Raw genomic sequence first — 23,449 nt, 5'->3', positions numbered from 1 at the left:
TTCACGGAGTCAGCAAGAACCTCGTTAGAACGTTCGAAACACTCTAAACATGATTTAATGGAATCTTGAGACCCAACTGTTGCAGAAACCTGTCCACCAGCTGTTGGAGAGGGCAAAGAAGAAGCCACCATGATTGAGGAAGACTTTTTAACCAAAGATTGTTGCCTATCTTGAGCTGTAAGCCCACTTTGAATAGTCATACTGCATTTCACATCTGCTTACATCTAAGCTCTCAAAGCTTTTTACCATCAATTTGCATCCAGAATATCCTCTTTCACCTTCAGAACAACAATTTACATTACAATTCACACATTTTTCATGTTAATTGTGCAAACTGTCCAAATCAGTATGATTCCTCTCAAATTGGAACAACCGAGAAGCAAAACCCATCAATAAGTTCCATCTGTTCAACAAACCATTATATGCGTAACTGCTCAGCTCCGATTCAGCACTATTCAAGAAAACTATTATATTTTTTGCAATGTACTCAACACTCTATTCAACACCTCCGTAGCCAGGTGGGCAGGAGTGGCAGTGTGTAGCACACGCTTCTTGATTAGACCGGGGTTCGAGCCCATGACCACCAAATACGGAGGATGTGGAAAGGTCAGGGAATGACCACCGCATATCCTCGGAGCAATATGGCCTTAGTTGCTAATGCTCCTAAAAACCAAATAACAAACAAACAAACCCTATTCAACAGAAGATCATCTAAATCCTTCGAGTCCAGTGAATTATCATTCCGTAGAGAGCTGTGGTCATGCATCTTCTTTTCCTCCACTAAAATATGTCCATAATCAATGTACATAGAATGCAGTGAATGTAAAACTGGAACAAGATCTAGCTTAATACTATTAGTTCTAAGATGCTTCATTTTAATTCTATTATCCATTCCCTTCAACCTTAGTTCTTCCTCTGTATCACAAGAATCGCCACAGTGAGGAAAATAAGCTCAGCTAGAGAAATCCCTGTCAGGCAGAGGTGCACCCCTGTCAGAAAATATATCAATCTGCTTCAGTAAATCTACAATAGACTTCAGTCCATTAGATCCGATCACAACACTCTATAAAACCAAGTCATGCAACCATAATTCAAATGCAGCAATATCTGATGCAATTGGTTCAGATTCTGTTAGTTCTGATTTCGCAGACTACTCACATCCTGTCTCTTCTTCTTCAAGGTGTATGACCCTGATTCTGGTTCAATGGAATCTGATTTAATAGATTCAGAGTCTGTTAGTTCTGATTTATCAGACTTTTCACATCCTATTTCCACTTCATTACACCCACTATCATTAAATGAGATCTTGTTTGTACTCTGCACAATACTAGCTTCCACAAGAGGACATGCCAGTGCAGACATGGTATCCCTATTATCATTCCATCCATCTGATTTCTTTACGCCACCTTGTGCAGGTAAGGTATCACCATAATCATTTCGTATGCTTGAACCCGTTACTACATCCTGACATACTACACCTTCTAAATCTAATTTCTTCTCCTGCTCACAAAGAGCAACACACTTTGGGACAGAAACTGAGAAGACACCAACTACAGATGAAGAGTCAAGAAAAACCTTAAATCTACATTTATCAACTCCAACTATCCAAAATGCTCCTTTATACTTCTCAATCAATGCCTGAGCAGGAGAGCAATTTGATTCACCAATATCTCCTGAAGCATCAATAAGGTTTTAAGAACCCATCTTAAATCTTTCGATTACATGTGTTTGTCAGCACAGCCTATTCCCACAAGATTTCACATATGCATCAGCCTCAACTATGCATTGTAGCCCTGGATCTAACTTTCCTCCTTTTCATACAAATGTGTTGTTCTTATTCATTTTGCATACACTATTACAGTTCATTAATAGTTCCTGCGGTAGTACCTGTATACAGTATAGACTATGTATTAATAAAATTTTCAATTTAATATTCCATGTATTAACAGCATGCTCAAATATAGGCAGGTGGCAGTATTGTAGCCATGTTTCACTGATGTGCGAGAAGGCAAAATGGTTGATTCAGCAGAATCTTCCTGACCTTGAGAATTGTAATAAATTAATAAATCTACAACAAAAGCAAAGTCCATGAAAAATAATAACATGTATGTGTAGCTGTAAATTAGACCTATCAAGGGACACTATTCTACAAATATTCAATCCAGTCAAATGTTCTTATTTTCACTAAAAACCAATAACCTTGAATTTTCCAATATATCTGTACACGCTATGATCACAATGTTACATGGCCATTATTGGAGCTTTATCACTGGAGAAAACCAAGTATTGAAATACACTTATAGCCTGAAACATAAACAATCCCCAACAAAAACTGAATACATATTTCCACTCACTGTGCATTAATTTACTCGATCCAGAATTTCTTTTCTAGCAACGGTATCTTTTACCAGTTTTATTAGACAAAATTGAAGGAACACAAAATCCTACAGCTGCAATATAAGAAGTACAATGCCCTCTCAAACTGCTGTGACTGTTAATAAACTCTGGGTCTATCCCACATATGCATGGTCTAAAAATACTAAGCTGGAGGAAATCATTCGGGTCTGAGCCAATGTCAGCAGCTAATGAGATGTGGCATCCACACCAAACAGAGAAAAAGACATGCCTCTATGACACCAAGAAATACCAAGTGGCGGATGACTCTTCACATCCACTGCAATACCACCAGTTTGATGAAAGCTCAGAGTGATAAAAATCACATCCCTCCAGCATCGCTCCATCTCTTCAGTCATACAGCATAAGCAATATCTTTTGAGGTTACAGCAAGCAACATGGAGGAATCCCATATTCCTTACATTCCAAGGGAAAAGACAACTTTAAAATAGCTTTCACAGGCAGGCAGGCCACTAGATAGTACACTGCACCAAACCAATTGGTATAATTCTGGCAGGCATCAACTAATGTATAATCCTGTTGCCTCTAATCTGCCAACTGAGTGGATGAAATCTAAACAGTTTTTATGCACTGTTTAGGCCATTTTCTTAGTATTAGTAAGGCCAAATGATTGAAATAAGCAGACTTCTGCACCATCCAAAGATAAAAAAATAATTAATATTTTTTTATCTGTTTTATGTTATATATATAACATAAAACAGAATTATCCAATTCTACTTTAAATTTAGGTAGACTCACTGCTTCTACCACACTGGGGAGATAACTTATTCTGGCATTTGGCAGCCCACCGCTCAGAGGTGAACTTCATAAGATCTGGTCTTCTGCTACTCCCTGAAATGTTATATTTGTGCCCCAGGTACGTGGTCTTGAAACGTATTATGTCATATCTGAAATTTCAATTCATACATTATCCTCCAACTTTGCGAGAGGAGTCTGTCAAACTGGACACTACCACTGTAACATTAATGCTCATCTTTTCCTCACCAACAACCCTTCAAACTATACAGTTAATGTTATTTGTCCTCTAGGTACTGCAGATCAGTTATTAGAAATGGTAATTACTAATTACCACTACTAATAACAGGCAGTCCTACAAGATTTATATTGGTATGCCTAAACCAATGTGCATGTGTAGGAGACTTCTAGTACAATATGCCATATACACAGAGAGATGACTAAACACTTTTGGTCACATAGTGTACCAGTTTCCATAAAAACAATTACAATCAAGTTGTAAATTCTTTGGACAACTGATGGCTATGCCAAGTATAAATGGAAATTTTATTTATACTTTATTCAATGGAGAATCGAATAACATTTATTAAATCAATTTTTTTTTTTTTTTTGTATATGGATAAGCTAAGGCATTTAAGCTGAGACTTATCTGATAACATCTAAATTTGATATAGAACATCCATTTCTTTTCACAGGATCAAGAAGATAAATCCAACTATTAAAAAAAACTTTAAAAAAATCAGTACAGTAAATACAGAACAGAGCTGAATATGTAATATAATTTGCCTGCAACATTTATCAGAAATTTGGAATAACTCTAAGTAGAATAACTAAGAAGAAGGTCTCATTCTTCATAGAATTCCTTTTTTAATGCTAGAAATAACAGTACAATGTTATTTCAAAAATGAAATTAAAGAGTATCAAAGAGTAACCATCCCAGCTGCTAGTTCATAGGTGAAATAAGCCAAATGCACAAGTTCAAGGTTACAGATGACAGTGTTTAGAAAAAGAGTAGCATTTACCTTAGAAAGGTGAGTACATTTAAAAACACTATAAATAAAATGAATAAAAAATTTTTAATCAGAAGGTTATGTTTAATATGAGTTCTGATTTAAGATTCATTTATCCATATTACTAAGAAGAAAATAAATTATAGCACCAAAAGGAGTAATGACTTACTCAATTTCAGAAATACAAGATAAGGATCAACATTCAGAGGAAAAAATATTTGGAAATCTCTGTAAAATATTTTCCTTTACAAAATCCTTTATTGATATTTACCAGTTTAATCAAAAATTGTCATAAAATAGCAGCACGTGGGGGGGGGGGAACTGTCACTGCTCTCAAATGACTAAGAAAAATACTGAAAAGAATTAAATATAGAAAAATAAAAATAAAAGATGAAGGGGTAACTTACGTGTGCTAACCCAACAAGAGCCAAGGAATATCAGCACTTGTGAAAAACTTGAACTCTAAAAAAAAAATAAACAAACAAACAGAAATGAACAATGCCTAAGCTGATCTTCTGAAACAGAGATTACGATAGAGGGGGAAAAAGCAACAATGATGTTACATGCAAGTGGTTAAAATAATGGTGCAACTAATGGGACGAATTATATTCTTGGAGATCACACTATTATCCAAAAACATGTGCCATTATTTCCAATATTCACACTCCAAGGTTACAGATGTATTTACCAAAATATTAGTACACTTGGTCGTCGACTTACGACCTATGCGACTTACGACCGGCCGCACTTACGACCACAAAAAATTTGATTTTGAAAATTTCATTTGTATTAATTTTTACATTAATTTTAGATTGTATTTTTGTGTTTACAGTACATTATGTACAGTATTATTTTTCAAATTATGACAATACTGTATATGTAATTATAGATCGTAGTTTTGTATTTTTTATAAACAGTATGAATAATAAACCAATTAAAATGTACAGAGCGTTTGAATTTAACCTCCTAGAGAGAGATAGCCTAGGCGTAGAAACGAAGTAAAAGATAAAAGCATTACTGTATTTAAAATGAAAAATAAAAGATGATAAAAATTTAAAAGATTATAAAAATAAATTATAAAGATAATAAAAAGATTAGAAAGGTTAAAAAATACTGTTAATAAATATATGGCCGACATACGACCAGATCGACTTACGACCTGTCAGTCAGAACAGAAGTCGGTCGTAAGTCGACGACCAACTGTATTACTTCAAAACTAAGTTTCAACATAATTTATTGATATTAAAAAAAGCAAGATTTTTTTTATTCATTATTTACAGTTGCAAGTATTTTAACAGGAGATTTTCACAATTTACACAATAAATTCTTTTCCTTTATTTTTGTTAATTAATTATACAGTATAGGTGTTCATTACTCCACTGGAAGATGTGCTTACATATAAAAATTGAAAGGTACAATATAAACAGAAAAAACTAGAGTTTTATCTTCTAACTTAGAGAGGAGAACAGAGAAGTACTTACAAGTAGACTTTCCTACTACCCTTGAAGTTTACACTATTTAAGATATATGATATCCTTAACAGCAGAAAGAAAGCCTACATGCCACAATGATGTCAAAACTTTTATCATTTTACTGTTTTCGAATTGAAAACAGTATAAAAAAATATATATTCAAGTTTATGAATTAGGTAAATCCTTTATTTTGAACAGAACACACTGTTTATTCACATCCAAAGAATTCAACACTCTCTCTGTGAATATTAATAGTGGTAATCCCAGGATAGTTGCACAATTTGAGTAGCACCAAATTCAAGATACTTGGGAAGCTTGAGAAGCTCCCTGAGCAGTGCAAACAGACTGTTATGAAAATTCGTGGAATTCTGTCAATCATGTACAAGAGCTTTGCCAGTGGAGACAAATTTTGATAGGCGAACTGGACAGGGAGGAACTCATAAAGGCATCTTTAATGAAATAACTTAAGACAGAGTTGACAAAAGTGAGGAAAAGTGCAAGACTAACGATCGGAAAAAAAAATTTCAGAGAATGGATTACCATGATCACACAGCTGCTTGTAAGCTGAAGCTGAATCCCAGCAATGCACCATTGCCTATTCTAGCACAATGAATGGAAGCATTAAACATAGCAATAACATAACGTGACATGGAGTGATGAATCATGCCACACTATCCAGGATGTACCTGGATACACACTCCAAAACAATAGCTTCACACAGATTTCACTGGATCAACAAAGTTTGCTGGTGATGTTTGTTTGTTTGTTTGTTATTTGGTTTTTAGGAGCATTAGCAACTAAGGCCATACTGCTCCGAGGATATGCGGTGGTCATTCCCTGACCTTTCCGCATCCTCCATATTTGGTGGTGACGGGCTCGAACCCCAGACTAATCAAGAAGAGTATGCTACGCACTGCTGCTCCTTCCCACCTGCCGACCGGGCTAGCCGAGTGGGTAAAGTACCTGCCCGGCAACCCAAAGGTCGCGGGTTCGATTCCCGCCTCGGGCTTGGATCAAAGTACTGCAAAAACCTTGGGAGGTGCAATATGGCCTCAGAAGCCGATGCGCCAACAACTACCAAATCAAAAAAAAAAAAAAAAAACCTTCCCACCTGGCTATGAAGGTGCCTTTGCTGGTGATGCTCTGGGCCTGTTTAACATGGATGAGAATTGGTCCACTGGTTATCATCAAGGAAGCCATGAATGCTGGTGTCTAACATAATATTGTGAACAATTCTACTTTACCTGTATCACAGCAATTCTTTGGAGAGGGGTTGTATTTATCAGCACCTAATGTAACATGGTGAAAAATTTTGCCTTACCGGTATCAGTTTGGAGAGGGGTAGTATTTATATCAGCACCCCACATCACAAAGCATGGTGAGTATGACAGTGGTTTGAGAAGAATAATATGAATAATCTGCCATTTCCAGTCAGGAGCTCAGATCCAAATACTTCTGAACACCTTTGAAATATTTTGAAACACTGACTGGAGACAAAAGGAGGTTCTAGTTCAAGCAGAAAACCAAAGCTAAAAACCTGTAGAAATGTCCCTCCCACAGAGTGACTATTACCATTAAAGCTCAAAGGGAATCACACTCAACATTAAAAATTTTTTCTAACCATATATATATATTTTTAAATTTAACATCCCCATACATGTTGGAGGATAACATATAAGATTTGTATAAGTGTGCGTGTAACATGGAATGTGAAGTATTGGAGAATCCCCTTAATATGCTAGATCTCTCCTCTTGTAACATCTAAAATATGTTGCAAGAGGAGAGATCTTCAGGCCTCTAAAATAAAGCTAAAGAATGCCAACTCTGGCTGGATGTCAATGTAATATTAATTTTATTAGCAACCAAAAAAATTCTAAGAGGGTGATATGCTCAACCTTCTGAAACAATGGAATATATGTTTTAATATTAAAGGTCATTGTGTAAACTGTCCCTAAGAGACTACAGACCCTGAAATGGTTATCTACTAGACCTACTTATATTTCACTGGAAGTTTATTGTTTACCAGTGATACACACACACTCTTCAAGAGATGCTACTTTTTAAAATTTTTCTGCTTTTTTTTTTTTTTTTTTTTTTTTAATGTGCAGAAATAAAATAAAATCCTCCCATATACTTTTCCTGATCAATATTCTCTAAATGATGATAACAGCATTTTTTTGTTTTCATTTTGATTTATTAGAAATATGAGCAATTAACTGTTTGCTTGGTGTATGACATGCAAGTGAATGTATTTTTATTTTTGGAATTAATGGGATACACAAATACTGCTCATCCAGTAACTGTAATTCATCCTACCTACCGTTCACAGTAGATGAGGGAAAGAATTATGGGTAATATATTTACACCAGCAGAACACTACAATTTAACTCTTTTTATCTGCCTTGTTCATTTTTCTGAAAAATTTCTCTTTTTTTCAAGGGAAATTTCTGGATGAAAATGCAGAAACAGAGTGAAGGGATGTATAATATAAGTGAAACAATATGCACACAGCTCAAGAAATTTTAAACAATGAAAAGTGGGATAAATTATGTAAATCTCAATTAATAAAACAGTTTTCAATTCAACAGCAAAATATTAAATTTTTCTAAAACATTTTAGAAAACAGCATTAAAAAAAAAAACAGCATCTCTCATGCAATATGAACATTTAGGGGGGGAACCGATGGAGAATTAAAGAAATTAAAAAGGTATAGTACAACTCTCTAAATCGTATTTTATTGATAGTTACATATGACAAAACATATTTTGCTAACTGGGGAGAAAAATGCTGGAAAACTAAGAACTGTAAATGCATCTTTGCCTAGGATTTGTTTTTAAAAATAGACAATTCAGACAATTTCATTTTGCTTCAGTTCTTTGATTTCCCAGGAAACAGAATACTACTGGAATAAATTAAAACCTAAACTTGCAGCAGAACTAGGGAAATTATATAAAATTAAGGAAAGATTGATTAGGTATCTAGATAAAACCAAGTGAATATTTTTTTAAAGGATGATATTGAATAAGACTAGCTCTTTGCATCAATCTGCTTTCATTAATATTAATAAGTGTAAAAGATATGCACTTTTCATAAATTTTATGAAAAATTCAAAAAAGGTTGGCAAGTATGCAACGAGCACATTTTATAGCATTAAACTGAATCAACCACAGGAATTTGATGTAAACCAGTTCGTGAGATGCTTAATTTTGACCATAATCAGTTTTAGTATGAAAAACTCCAAGGTTAAAATAAAAAATTTTGCATTGCATGTGCAAAATCAATCTCTTTTTATGAAGAGTACACACACATCTCCTTGCCAGGCACACAGTCCCTTACTAATCACTGGCTACAAAGATTAGTACGTCTCTGCATATGTAAAAGAGAAGCTGCAGAAAGTTTTGAAACATCAATAGCTGTTTCAAAACCTTCTGCCTCTAATAATACAGTATGCACAAATGATCTGAGCCTACTTCTGTTTATAATCACTAAAAACTGCTTTCCCTGCCCCTTCCTCTTTCCAATGAATTTCACTTTGTATGAACACAGCTTCTATTTAGAATTTGTCACTAATTGCTTTAGCTAAGAGTCACTGATATCAAGCTCTATCCAAAAATTAGTTAGAAATATACTACCAGTGTTATCCACTGAATCATCTGTTTGAAATCATTTGTTTACTTCCCCACCCTTCCATAATTATTCAAATGCATATAGTTATATCAAATCAATTAGTACTGATTTATTTTAGTGATTCATCATAAGAAGATTCCATAGTCAGTCCTGTGGGCATACTGCTCTACAAACTAAAATGAAATATTAAGATTAAAATCAAACTATATTACCTGTATTTTCCACTCCTCCTATCCTTGTCTCTGTATTTTGATTTACCCTTATCTTTTGACTTCTCTTTAGACCGCTTTTCTTTACCACGTCGATCCTTACTTCTATGCCTCTCTTTACTTCGAGATCTGGATCTACAATGAGACATCATTTTTAAAATGAATATTGCATTTATTAGAGTTTAACAACAGAAAGGTGTAAATCACTGTAATACTCAAAAATCCAGAACTTTCTGAATATTTTTACAAGGGTAGTTGACCATACAAGGGCAGAGGGAAAACAGGCTGACTGGACTTATAAAAAGCACCACAGATGCCAAATTTATGAATTATGGTTGATTAATAATTTCCTAACACCAATTTCTTTCTGTTTTACATTTCCTAGACTGTATATCACTGTTACTATGTATTTGCAATGTACAAAATGATTCATTTTGTAAGACATTCAATACTAGTTCACAGTATAGTATACTTAGTAGTACAGTAGTATGTGTTTAGTTTTTAAGGCAATTCGATTTCTGAAATTATATTGCACCATTTATACCTCATATTAAAAAATACTGAACAATCCCAACACTCATACTTGAGACTGCATTCAAACTCATTACCTTTATTTCTTAAGCAAGAACTTTGCTAACCTGACCAATCTAGCAGTAAGGTTAATATTTTTTCTTAATGTTGATGAATGTTGTTTTTGTGGAAATTATAGGGATCACACAGCTACTGCATTATCTAATAATTATCTCTGAATACTTAGGCTATATGCATAATTTTCAAAAAAAAAAAATCAGAATTTTTCAAAAAATTCAGAATATGTTGTCTCTCAGGATGATGGATTTATGAGATCCTAATATATTCAAATAAAACTGAAAACTATATAGCTTTTAAATATTAATTTCTTCTTATTTTGACTTGGAAGTCCAAAAATCAAATTATAATTTTTTTTTTTAAATTATAAAAAGTTGCTAAAAAAAACTCATTATTATTACAAATTTTTTGATGTAATATTATCTAATCAATGCCACCACACAACTTCAGTTGGTTTACTGTATATAGAAATTATCCTAATGCACTAACTTATACGATAGTAAACTCTTCCAACAGTCTGAGACTTTTTAGCCGTAACTGCCACACATATTATTATTTAATCAGGAAAGAATCCTAAAAAGACTTACCTAATCATTCTTGATCAGGTAAGTCCTATGGAATAACATTTATTAGTATTCAATGCTTCAAAATACTTTAATCTAAAGTTTAATGTTCAAAAAAAGTTCATTTTTAAATCATTAAAGTAATTAAATACATAACTTAAGAAATTCAATAAAATCTAAACATTTAAAGACAGACCACACATGGTCAGCAAACAAAGATTGACGAAATGATCTCAGAAAATAGCACTGCCAATCTATACTATTTTTAATCACTGTGATGTAATCCACAGCTACCCAATATATATTTTTAGTTAATTTACTAAATTAACACCAAATTGCACAAAGTTAGCTAATTAATTAACTTTGTGTAATTTTGGTTTCATTAATATCTCAATTCTTAGGCCTGATGACAGGATTCAATATGGAATCCAGAAGCATCACAAATTATTAAGCAGTTCTATTTTGTAGGAGTTTAACTTAATGAAATACTTTTTACATAATAAAATTCATTTGATAACAACAATTGATTTCATTTAATTTGTGTTATAAGCATGTAATTAATTTTATTTTTTATTGGATGGTACAACAAAACCAGGGAACTCCTTGCATCATGTGGCTAATAATAATGATCACAAAAATAAAAATTATATGTATACAAAAAATTCAAATGAAACAGAACAGGAATAATATGATTTTTTAAAACAACAACCTTTAACATGTTAAACTCTTAATGTGTTATTAGAAATTCTAATAACTCTAATAACTAATCAGACACAGATATTGAAACTATACTACCCAATCATACTGCATTGTTTGAAGAAAAGAAATTAAATTTTCTGTTGAGTAAAGGTGCTATTGTATTGCTGTTTCATAGTATTACTCATAATTTCTGTTAAGAGCATAAAAATATCATTTTTTAATTTATCAAAGTATCAAGTCAGCTTCTAGCCTTGTTTAATTTTAACTTTTCTTCACTTACAGATTTTCCCCCTTAAACTGCAATTGCTATTTCTTCTTCCATCATCACCTTCACTCAGCCATTTTCCTCCAAATTAATATTTTACATCCACCAAATTAATATTCTTTTCCCTACTTTTGGACAACATATTTTTGAACTCTATCTCTGTTTTCATCTAAATAGTAGTAGTAGCAGTAGTAGAGGCATGTGAAGCAAGAAAGCAAACTTATGTATCATCAGCCAAAAAAAACCATTTCAAACACAATCCATTCCCTCTCTAAACATCTGTCCAGTTCCACTTTGAATTTATTTAAGCTATCAACTTCCACAACAACAGATGGAAGTTTGTTCCAGCAATCAACTACCTGCTGGCTAAATGCAAATTTCAGCACATCTATTCTATAACTGACTTTCCTCAATTTGAATTTATGCCCCCTCAGGTTTATAATCTAAGCAAGGGGAAGAATCTCATCAGATTGAGCCCGCTCAACCCATTCAAGGCCTTACACACCTCAATCAGTTCACAACGCAGGTGCCTAGTCTCCAGACACTGCAATTTGCAGAAAGTAAGCCTTTCTTGGTAAGATCACCCTTTCGTTCCCCCTCACCAATCTTGTTGCCCTTCTCTGTACTCGCTCAAGCAACTCTATATCCTTCCTAAAATGAGACCCCCAGAACTGTACACAGTACTCAAGGCGTGGCCAGACCATTGCCTTATACAAAGGGATAATCACCTCCTTTTCCCTAATAGCAAAATTCCTGTATATCATTCACAATAACCCATGATCTACTCTGACAATCTGTCTGCTCAGAAAACTTCAGATCTGACTGCACAATTACCCACCAGGTCTTTTTCATTTTCTACCACCCTAAGTGTAGCCTGTTGCCCTGCTATGAGTAACCCCACGTTTCTCTGGGGTTACTTCTACCCATATGCAATACTTTGCATTTTTCAATGTTAAAATTCAGTTGCCACTTCTCAGCCCATGTGCCCAAATTTTCTAGATCCTGTTACAGTAGCACACTGCCACTACTGTCATTAACAACCCTGCCAACCTTTTTATCATCTGCAAACTTCAACATTAAGCCTGATATACCTTCATTAATATCATTGATAAATATACAAAACAACATCTTGCCCAACACTGAACCCTGGGGGACTCCACTAATAACATTAGTTCACGAAGAGCAGCTTCCATTGATTACCACTCTCTGTCTTCTCCCACTCAACCATCCTTTTATCCATTGTAGGAACTTACCCTTAATACCATACTGCTCCAATCATGTACAGAAGTCTTCCATGCGCAAGTGTCAAAAGCTTTCCTGAAATCTAAGTATATGATATCAAAATAATTTTTTGCATCCAGTTCTTTTGTAACCACATCATAGTATCCAATCAAATTTGTCAGACAAGACTTTCCCTTAACAAACCCATGCTGTGTCTGAATTATTACTGCAGTCTTGTCTAGATGATCCTGCAATGCATCTTTAATCTGTGACTCCCAGATATTGACAAGTTTCAGTCAATATCTGGGAAGTTAAAATCTCAAATTATCAGAAAATCTGATTTACTGGCCTATTCTATTTCTCTGTACAGTTGTTCATTGTACTCATCAGAGTCATTAGGCCTATAACACATTCCTATTCTCATGTTTGCTTTTCCAGTGCTTATATCACACCAAACTGAATCGACATTGCACTGACCATCTACAGTGGCAGACAAAAAAACTGCATCACTTATAAATTTTGGATTGTGGGTTGCAGAAATGTTCGAAATGCATTTGTTAGATGGGATATATATCTCTGTGAATTAGTAAAAAATCTGTGAATTATTAAAAAGAGGAAGGGAAACAGCTGTGCATTTCCTTTAATTTGAGTGTTCATCCAAATTTTAATTGTGATTTTAATCTTTTTAATCGTGATTTTAATTATTTATTACCGGAAGCAGTTTTAATTATTTATTCTGACACAATGTCTTCTCACACTCATGGTCTTGCTGTGGTGGTTTGATGTGTTTTGGAGTCGGGTTGGGGCTCTTGGCTTTCGATTCCATTGCGCGTCAAATTTGGTTGTATCTCTATGAGTGAGGGAATTCGTTAATTCATTTTTTTCATTTTTTTTTATTCGTTACATTTGGGAGAGAACTGACTGGAAGTATTCCACAAAAAAGATTCCGTCTCTGATATACCTAATCACAAATTTTACCTCTGATATACCTAATTGTCATAAATATCTTCCCAAAGGGTAAAATACGTAATTAATGGAAACAGGAGAAATCATGTAAATGGCAATCATGACAACCAAATATACATTTTATTGTATTTATATGTACAAACTGAAATGACAAGTTAACGTAATAGTATTATGTACTGTAAATCAGCAAATAAGTCCTCAATATTTTGTTGTTCCTCCTCGAGGTGCAATTACAGCCTTGCAACGATCTGCATAGAGTTAATCAACTTCTACAGTTGCCCAATTTCATGGTACCACACCCTTACAATGCTCCTCCTGCAGCTGAATCTTACTTGTTGACTTCTTCTGAGCAATTTTAGACGACATTATGTACCAGCAATTTTCAATACGGTTCAAATCTATACTGTTGCCGGGCCAGTCCAAAACTGTATTGCCAGCATTTCTGAGGTATCACTGCACCTTAAGGGAGAAAAACGAGGGAAAACGTGTATGTTTTAAGCCTTGTGAGATAAGAAGACAAACTCATTAAAACTAAATAGCATAAAACTTACCAATTTTGCTGTGTGGCTAGGTGCTGAGTCCTATTGAAAAATGCAGTTTTGGACATCTGTGTGGTGATCCCTAATAATGGGTTTGAGGTACTCCTCCAAGATAGCAGTGTAGTTTCTGCATTCAACGTTCCATTAATAAACTTAATTAGCCCCACTCCTTTGCTTGATATGAATTCCCAGACCATCTGACCGGCAGGAAACTTTACAGTTGGCGTTATGCAGTCAGGATGGTATGCCTCCGATTTTCGTCTTCTGACATATCACTTCCCATCCGAGCCATACAGGTTGAATTTTGATTTGCCAGAAAAGATAAGTGTCCCATTGCTCTTTTGTCCATGAAACATGCATTTTAGCCCAAGCAAGTCACTTCTTCGTTTGTTGGGTCAACAAAGGATTCTTCTTGGGCCAATAAGCATGCAGACCAAAAGGCATGCATGCCGAAAGCAGTCTTTGGATAGTTCATGCACTTGTTTTATCACCAGAGGCCATCTCAAAGTCCAGTTTTAGATCAGGAGCACTAGCATGGCGATTACGAAGGCATAGCCATTTCAAATATTGATCTTGAGAAGGTGTGGTCACTCTCTTATGGCATGATCCAGGTCTTCTCTTCACATCACCAGTTTCACGCTTTAATTTCAGCACTCGGGATACTGTTGACTGGTAGCAGTCTATTTTATCAGCAATAGCACGTGCAGAAAGCCCTTCCTGGGAAAGAGCAACAGCTACACTTTTATTTCTTGGTGTCAACTGAACATATGGAGCAGCCATGCTTACATTTCTGAAAAACAGGATATTAATGAGCGTGTATACCCTTCCAACTCTGTATTTATAGAAATGGCTGATGCAATACCTTGCAATTACTATCTGATGCAATAGAAGCATTATCTGAAGCAACACCTTTGCTTTGCAACAAACAAAATTACTGTAATCAAACAATATCTTATGTGTTTCACTACAAATGTTACTTTTTTAAAAGTGATGCAGTTTTTTTCTCTGCCACTGTATGTCAAATGGATGCACTTCCTTAGATTTTGTGTGTTTCTTAACTAACAGCATAACCCCTCTTCCCCTTCTATCCTATTTATACTTTCTGTACACATTGTACTCCCCAAATTACAATTCTGCACTGTTTATATCAGTGTGACACCATGTCTCTGATATCCCAACATTATCCACCTTTGATGTCTTGACCAGCACTTCAAATTCATCATATTTATTTACCATACTCCTAACATTGGTGTACATGCAACTATATACATGCACCTATTCTTATTCTTAGTTACTCTAACAAGCCCATGTATTTATTTGTTCCATGATGACTTCCACCAGTCCCTGAAAACTCCAGCACCCCACTCTCCAATCTAATAGAAGCAGTGCAAGAATCACTTGCACCTCTGCCTGCAGCTACTGTTAATCGTTTAGTCTGTGAATCCCCCTAAGCTAGCAGTTTTCCAACCCACCTAACACTGCCTCGATAGCATCAGCAAATATTCTTGCACCCCTTCTATTTAAGTGTATCCCATCCCTGTAGAAGCAGTCTCTCCTGTTAACAAGCACAGACCACACTGAGAAAAATTCTACACCATGAGCCTTGCACAATCTCTCCAGGGCCGAATTGATTGACAAGGCTCTCATCATGTACCCCTCCTATCATGTCTGGTCAGAATTACAGACTCTTTCAAATTTAACCCTAACTCAACTTTTTTCAACATTGACCTATACTTGTTAAGTAAGTCTGCAGATCTCCTACTCTTAATATCATTAGTGCCGTGTGCAACAATATCACCCTTTGTGCCCTTAAAAGATATCTGCTCTACAACATCAACTTTTGCCCCTGGCAGACATACCCTGGTCCTATTCCACCTATCCTTTTTACACAACATATTACCCATCTCCTGACAATGGAGTCACAAACAATAACTATCTTCTGAGGGACTAGCGTATTCTGCCTCGGAGATTGCCGCTGTGTAGCTTGATGCACAAGAGGTAGCTCTAGCACTGAGAGCTTGATCAATAAATCAATAAAAATATCTTCATTGTATTACTGTACTCTGCTTTACTTGATTCCAACCTGCATTCCAGTTGTAAATAGAACTTTTTATCATTTTTAATAATTGCAACTGTCTTTTCTCCTCGTGTGCTACTCACTGTCAGAATTGCCAAAAAAACAATCAATTTTCAAATATTTCCTTCAATATAAACATTTACAGCAAATATGAATATAATTCTCTGATTCGTAGATTGTGTGAGGACCAAGTCTTAAACATATAGGAAAAAAAACTATTCTCAAGTTATACTGGTTATTTCACATATCCAACTTAAGAAATATACTGAGATTTTTCTGTAAAATAAAGAGTATGATCTTGAAATCTGCAGATAATGTGAGGGTCAGGAGGGTGGTTAATGATGGGAGTTAAGCTTATATCCATCAAAGTGATTTGGACAGGCTTTGTGGACAGTTGCAGAAAATGGTGATTAAGTTTTAATGCTGCCAAATGAAAAGCCTATATTTGGAAAATAACAACCTGAATAACATATACACTGGGGTTGGGAATAGCTGAAGGATGCATATGAGGAAAGAGCAAGAATTGGGTGTTGACAAACATGAAAGTTGCCATTCAGTGTAAGCAGCTACACAGAGAAGTGCACAATGTCAACAACAATTTACCATACATTTTCATCTAAGGAGAAAGAGACTATTGTTCCATTATACATTTGGAATATTGCATTCAGATCAGGTGGCCACATCTGAAGAAAGATACTGTGCTTCATAAAAGGATTCAGAGACAGGTGGCCATCTAATGAGAACAGCAAAGGGATATCCATGTGAGGAACCACGAAGATGTGGATTACAGAGCTTGGACACTAGGCATCTTAAGAGGGATCTGATTAAAACGAATAACTGGAATTTTCACATTGAAATGTAAAATGATAACCAGGAGACATAAATATACAAACTAACAAACGGGATCTGAAGAGGCCCATGTTTGGTCTGCATGATTTTTATGCTAATGGAATAAATTGAGTGCCTGAGTGGTCAGATCGCCAAAATTTATAAGACAAATTGACCAATACCTTTTGACAGTAGAAAGAGTAGATTTCTAATATAGACAATGACAGAAATAAGTCTTCAGCTTAAAACTTCTACTTAACTGGTTGAATGAACTAATGCTATTCAGAGTATAACACCTAAGAGATTTGTGTAAAGAAAGTGAAAATTTGGAACCTGACATAAGGAATAGAGTCCAAGTTGTTACTGACCTACAACCTATGGTATTTATCCAAAGTGATCTCAGATTTTAGTCTCTATAAAGGGAATATGAGAGTTGTTCAAAAAGTTCATATTTTGAATGCATAACATCAAATGTATCCAGAAGATTTTTTTTACAAAATAGTCCCCAAAAACTGGAAAAACTGCACTTGGTCTAGGCAGTTTGACAGAGACTGGATTCCATTTTGAAAAAAAAATTCTGTCCTTATACGCAGCTAAATTATTCTCAGTGTGAAGATATGCATTTCTGAAGATGTACATTGTTTGTTATCTGTTAACTGCAACTGAATTTACTTTTCTTCATCTGTCAACATCCTTTAACATCTAGCAACCAAATGCCAATATAAAGTCATATTAGAAAAACAATAAAATTTGAAACACAATTCCAAAAAAACTTTATTAACTGCAGGTTGGTTGGTTATTAGGAGTTTTATGGTGCATCAACATCAAAGGCTATTGTGCACCAAGTCTAAGGTAATAAAATATAAAAAAATATAGGAAATATGTAAAAATATAAAATAACATATCTAGTTAATATATTATAAACAAAAATATGGCATAACACATTTATGATATATTAAACATTAAAGCAATCTAAATAAATCTGTATAAATTAATCAGTTGTAAAAACCTCTATTAACTGCAGGTAAAAATATAGTGTGAATATCCTAATTCCTTAGTACACAAAATGTGAACTCATGATGTGAACTTATGATCTTCATAAAAAAAGAAATATTATTTAACAGACTTTTTAAGGAATGCAATAAAAACAAAATTTTCTCCAAAACAAACTTACCTTCTTTCTCTACTACGTGACCTTGACCTTTTCCTTCTTTCTCTACTTCGTGACCTGGGTAAAAGAAAAATTACAAATTATGCCATATCATATAATAAAAAAAGTTGGTTACAGTATAGAACGTAGACACCAGATGTAGCAGACAACTTTTTTGACAAATGGCATCCCTGGTAGCTGATGTGTTACCCACATTTAAGCATTAAACCATAAATTTAATGCTAAATACAGGTTGCATATGCATGTTTGCAGGGTGTACAGGTTGTGAAATCAAGATAGTGTGTATATTGCATTTTTCAATTAGTTTTCATATCAGTTAAATGCATTAAATGTCCTTTCCAAGGGTCTTGAAGGTTTACTTCCTTTTTAGAAAAGGCAGCAGCTAGTTGGACTTCCCAAACAGCTGCATAACATATCATAATCTAACCTAACCTTTTATTGAAACAATTTGTCACAGTGGTTAATAGTATATATCAGCTGATGGACTGTAATTAACTACCTCAGCATGCACAGAGCCCAGTGAAATCAGATTAGCATGTTTATTCCATTTTTTGCTTAATTGTCATGCGAATGTTATGTTAAATTAGGTTAGGCTATGTTAAGCAAACCAGCTAGTTGGGAAGAATTCCAACTAAATGCCCTTTTCAAGGGTGCCAAAGATTTACCTCCTTGTTGAAAAAGGAAGCTAGTCAGAATACCTTTCAACCAAATGCTGACTGATAAACCCTTTATCCTGAACTATTGGCCCTGAAAAGAGCCAGTGGATAAGTAGGGGGTTACAAAGGATAATGAACTTTTACTTTCTTTAAAAATTAAAGGAAAATTTAAAAATTCTCCTTTCTGGGAATCAATTATATATGCTGTCGAGAACTGTGCTGCGTTTTTAGCAATTTTAATTTCATCATTCCCCACTTTTGTTCCATGCCTTGCATATGGAGACCCATGAGGGGATTAGCGAAATTCAAATTCACAGTTTTGTGACTGTACTGTTCCCAGGAAGGTAAGTCCATCACTCATTCATCCAGATTTCTGTTTCTTGAGCCATAAGTTGTTGTATCAGTGGGCAAAGGGTAACTGTGTTGCAGTGGCAAACTGAGAACATGCAAGTTTCTTTTGGGGCTCCATTATGGTGCAAAATCATTCCAAATACCCAAGGACCAACTACAGCTTTTTCATAGTTTTCAATGAGCAGATCCCACTCTGTTGCCAGCCATCATACGGCCATGGTTATATTTGCAGCATCCTCACATATAACTTTCATTAATTTGGATGATTTCACCAGGTCCTCCCACTGGTCCAGCCTGTCTTAAGATACAAAGCAAAACTTCACATATGTAGTTATGCCAATCCACTAGTGTGATGTTTATGATTCCAGAAAACCATTTAACACATCCTTGATCATAGTAAGAGTAATCTTTTTGGCCCAATGCCAAATTATTAGCAATGATATATTTATATGGTAATTTTTTGATTGTGGCCTAGATGATCAAAAGTACACGTCCAACTTACATGAGATCCTGTTCTCTTTTTGATGCTGTGCTTCTTTTTACACTGGGAGCAATGAATAACTGGGTATTTCCTTCCACTGTGCAATACAGTTGTTGTCCTCAAGTTTCCATTGCAATTTGGAGAAAAATCACAAAGCCGCATTGCTAACAGAAAAATCAATAATCAGCCCTTCCTGTTGATAAAAGTGGAAGGCGCAATCTTCTGGAGAACAAATCTTGCAGATTTCTAGCATATTTGGATCTCTATCGAAAGACATCACAGCACAAGAATTCTAAAATAAAATAAAGGTCAAAATAACAGCAGTCACAAATAATAACGACAACATACTAGTCTCACTGATTACATTACTACAACTCTTGTTCTTCTTGATTACGTTACTATTATAATAAATAGTAATGGTTCTAACACAGAACACACAAATCTTGTTGATTACATGGCAACAACAACTCTCATTATTGTTAATTATGTTTACTTACGAATTATCAATTCTTGAGTAAAAAACATGGAAAGAAACACCAAATCATATTGATTACATTGCCACAACAACTTCATTCTCATTAATTACATTAACTTAAGATGCTCAAATCTCGAGTAAACAACATGGAACAAAACGATATCAACCATTAGCCCACGTGTCAGAAAAGCTGTCTGCTACATCTGGTGTCGATGTGCTATACTGTAAATAAAATGTTATTGATGTTATTATATCTAATAATTACAGAGACCTGCAAATCAAAATTTGCAGAATGAAGTTTATATTCTAATATGTTAAAATCTGCATAAACAGCCACATTTGTATTAAAATTCTTTTATTTTCTTTGCTGGTCTTTGAAAAGGGATACAAATGACATAATGCATAATAGAAAACCAAATGTTCTTTTGAGACCAAAATGTCTAAAATTTATTCTTAGAAATCTGATGAATTTGTATAAACAGGCACCTTTGTATTAATATTCTTCTATTTTATTCACTTTGAGTATTGTCCATTTTATTAGTAAAAATTTGAAAACTGTATTTGAATAAATCATGCATAAAATGTTTTTTTGAGAACAAAAGGACTAAAATTTATTCCAAGAAATCTGATGAATCTGTATAGTCACCTCTGTATTAATATTCTTCTATTTTATTTGCTTTGAGTCTTGTTCATTTTATTATTAAAAAATTGCAAATTGTTATTTGGATAAATCAAAAAAAATTTCCAAAATAAGGAAATATAGGTTTTCCATTTTTCCAGTTTCTATAAAATTGCTAAAATAATTAATCTTTTGAAATCAGCATAGCAAACTCCAAAGGTTAACATATTAGCATACAAACTTAATTCTACAAGTTTTAATTTGCCAGCCTCTGTAATTAGAGATGAAAAATTCAGTAACCTGGAACTTTCAATTCTTATACAAAATGTCAGCTGAGCTGATGTAATGCTTCTAATAAATATCCAAAACAACATCTTTATTTTTGTTTATAAACAACACTGATAATACTGTTTAAACTTCTAGTGTTTACAATGTTATGAACAAACTGTGCTAAATTAGTTTAGGAAGTTGAAGAGCCAGTTTGCTGTTCGATGTTTTAGCATGTTGTAATTAAAACAAAATAATATATATTTTTATGTACAATTCGCTGGATTGAATTCTATTATACCAAACAGTACTTCCATCTATTGGGGCAAGAAGGTACTCAACTCATGGTGTATACAAAACCTACAATATAATGAGGTACATTATTTATGGGTTATATAGTTTTTTTTTTTTTTTTGGCCTTTACTTTTACAATTAATTCTCTAGCCATTTCAAGTCCAAAGAATTAACAGTACTGGCTTCAATGGATATCAGAGCTGATCAACTAAAAAGGTCTTGAGACATGATCAATCTGTGACATATTTTAATTAATTGAACTAAACTTTTGGCACTAGTTGTGGTTATTGATATCAGGCATCTTCATTGCATACTAAATAAGAATACATTATAAACATATATACAATGTCCGTTCACAGCAAACAATGGCCAGGAGATGCACAAACAGGCCAAACATTGCTGAAAAGGAAAAAAAGGGTTAACTACATACAATAAACTTTTCAAAGTATAGCACCTTTTGAAATTGAGAGGTGCCAGATTTTAGAGGGGTATATCTTGTGACTGAGCAGTTTGGAAAAGCACATTTGAATGAATGTGCTTCTCCAAACTGCTCAGCACTAAAAACTGAACTTGTTTACATATGTAAACATTTATAATGACTATAAAGTAGAGCTCACAGTTAAAATCTAAATAACAGTTCAATTTGTTAATTGTGAACAAATGATATTAAACACAGTCACAGCAAATGTTGTCACGTAATGTAATCAATTTTAAATGCGTGCCTGGTACAGTATCAGAAATAATATCGATGGATGTGCTTCAGAGAAAATACTTTTGCATTGGAGGATAAAAAAATTAACTGATTCTTCTTAAGGAATAATCAGAAAGAGATATGTGTACTCGTTATTAATTTGATCTACTCTGAAGAAATTTAATAAATATCTCATACATAATAACAAATATTGCTAAGTTTAATTTTTGCCACCATTACAATTATTGCACAGAAAAAACAACAGATGGTTCATGGTCACACACCAGGCCATTTCTTCCATAAAGTTAGTGAGAGTTGGAAGCCAAGTGAGTGATCATGAGCTGCCTGTTGTTTTTCTCCCTACTTTAGTCATGCACCTGATGATCTGTATGACTACAGAGAGGAGAAACAAAAGGCAGCTCAAGGTCATTCCACAGCATTAATACGGAGTGGGGAGCCAAATTAGTGGTGACCTTGGGCTGCCTGCTTGTTTTTCCTCTCTGCAACAGTTATAATGGCAGCAAAAAAAACTTGGTTGTGTGGATTTAAATCTCTTGTTTGTGCACAGTAAGTCTCCCTATTTATGAAAGAGACTAACCATACATTTAATCAAGCATGCATTTTTCCAGCTATATCACACTGGCATTTTCAATCTTTCTTTGCAATCAGTTATTCTTAATTAGCAAACTCATCACCAGTTCATGCAAGTGCTGTATGCATCAGCTGAGTGATGAGTTTGAAAGCAATGAAAAAATTGTAAAAGTTGTAATTCCCAACAGTAATGCTAAGTTATGAAGTTTACTGAATCATCATCATCATCAGCCATTTTCAATCCACTGCAGGATGAAGGCCTCTCCAGCAACTTTCCAGTTCCTTCTGTTTTGAGCACTGGCCATCCATTTACTACTCAAAAACTCATGAATTTCATCTATCCATCTCCGCCTTTGTCTTCCAGGTTTTCTTCTAGCTCCTCTTGGGTACCATTCTGTTATTTTCTTAGTCCATCTGTCATCATGTCTTCTAGCTATGTGTCCTGCCCAAGACCATTTTAGTTCTTTAGTTTTGATAAGAATGTCCTTTACTTGAGTTTGCTGCCTAATCCATGTGTTTCTCTTCTTATCTAACAGTCTGATTCCCAATATAATTCGTTCCATTCTTCGCTGTGTAGTTCTTAGCTTCTCTTCCATTCTTTTGGTGAGTGCCCAAGTTTCACTTCCATAAGTCATGGTG

At 34.4% G+C, this 23,449-nt stretch overlaps 1 protein-coding gene across 1 annotated transcript in view; it reads right to left on the bottom strand.

Moving 5' to 3' along the window:
* LOC150079613 (putative ATP-dependent RNA helicase DDX23) overlaps nt 1-23,449 on the bottom strand; it is a 147,198-nt gene that overhangs the window by 99,649 nt on the left and 24,100 nt on the right. The window contains exons 3-4 of the mRNA XM_090383822.1: nt 18,389-18,442; nt 9,472-9,603 (exon numbers count right to left, since the gene is read on the bottom strand). Coding sequence (XP_090239948.1) covers nt 9,472-9,603; nt 18,389-18,442 — 186 coding nt within the window. The remainder of the gene's footprint in view (nt 1-9,471; nt 9,604-18,388; nt 18,443-23,449) is intronic.

The sequence above is a fragment of the Mastigoproctus giganteus genome, chromosome 10 (genome assembly GCF_048544385.1).
Source record: "Mastigoproctus giganteus isolate SK-2022 chromosome 10, ASM4854438v1, whole genome shotgun sequence".
NCBI lineage: Eukaryota > Metazoa > Arthropoda > Arachnida > Uropygi > Thelyphonidae > Mastigoproctus > Mastigoproctus giganteus.
The sequence above is the reverse complement of the archived record's forward strand: the minus strand, read 5'-3'. Positions and strand labels throughout refer to the sequence as shown.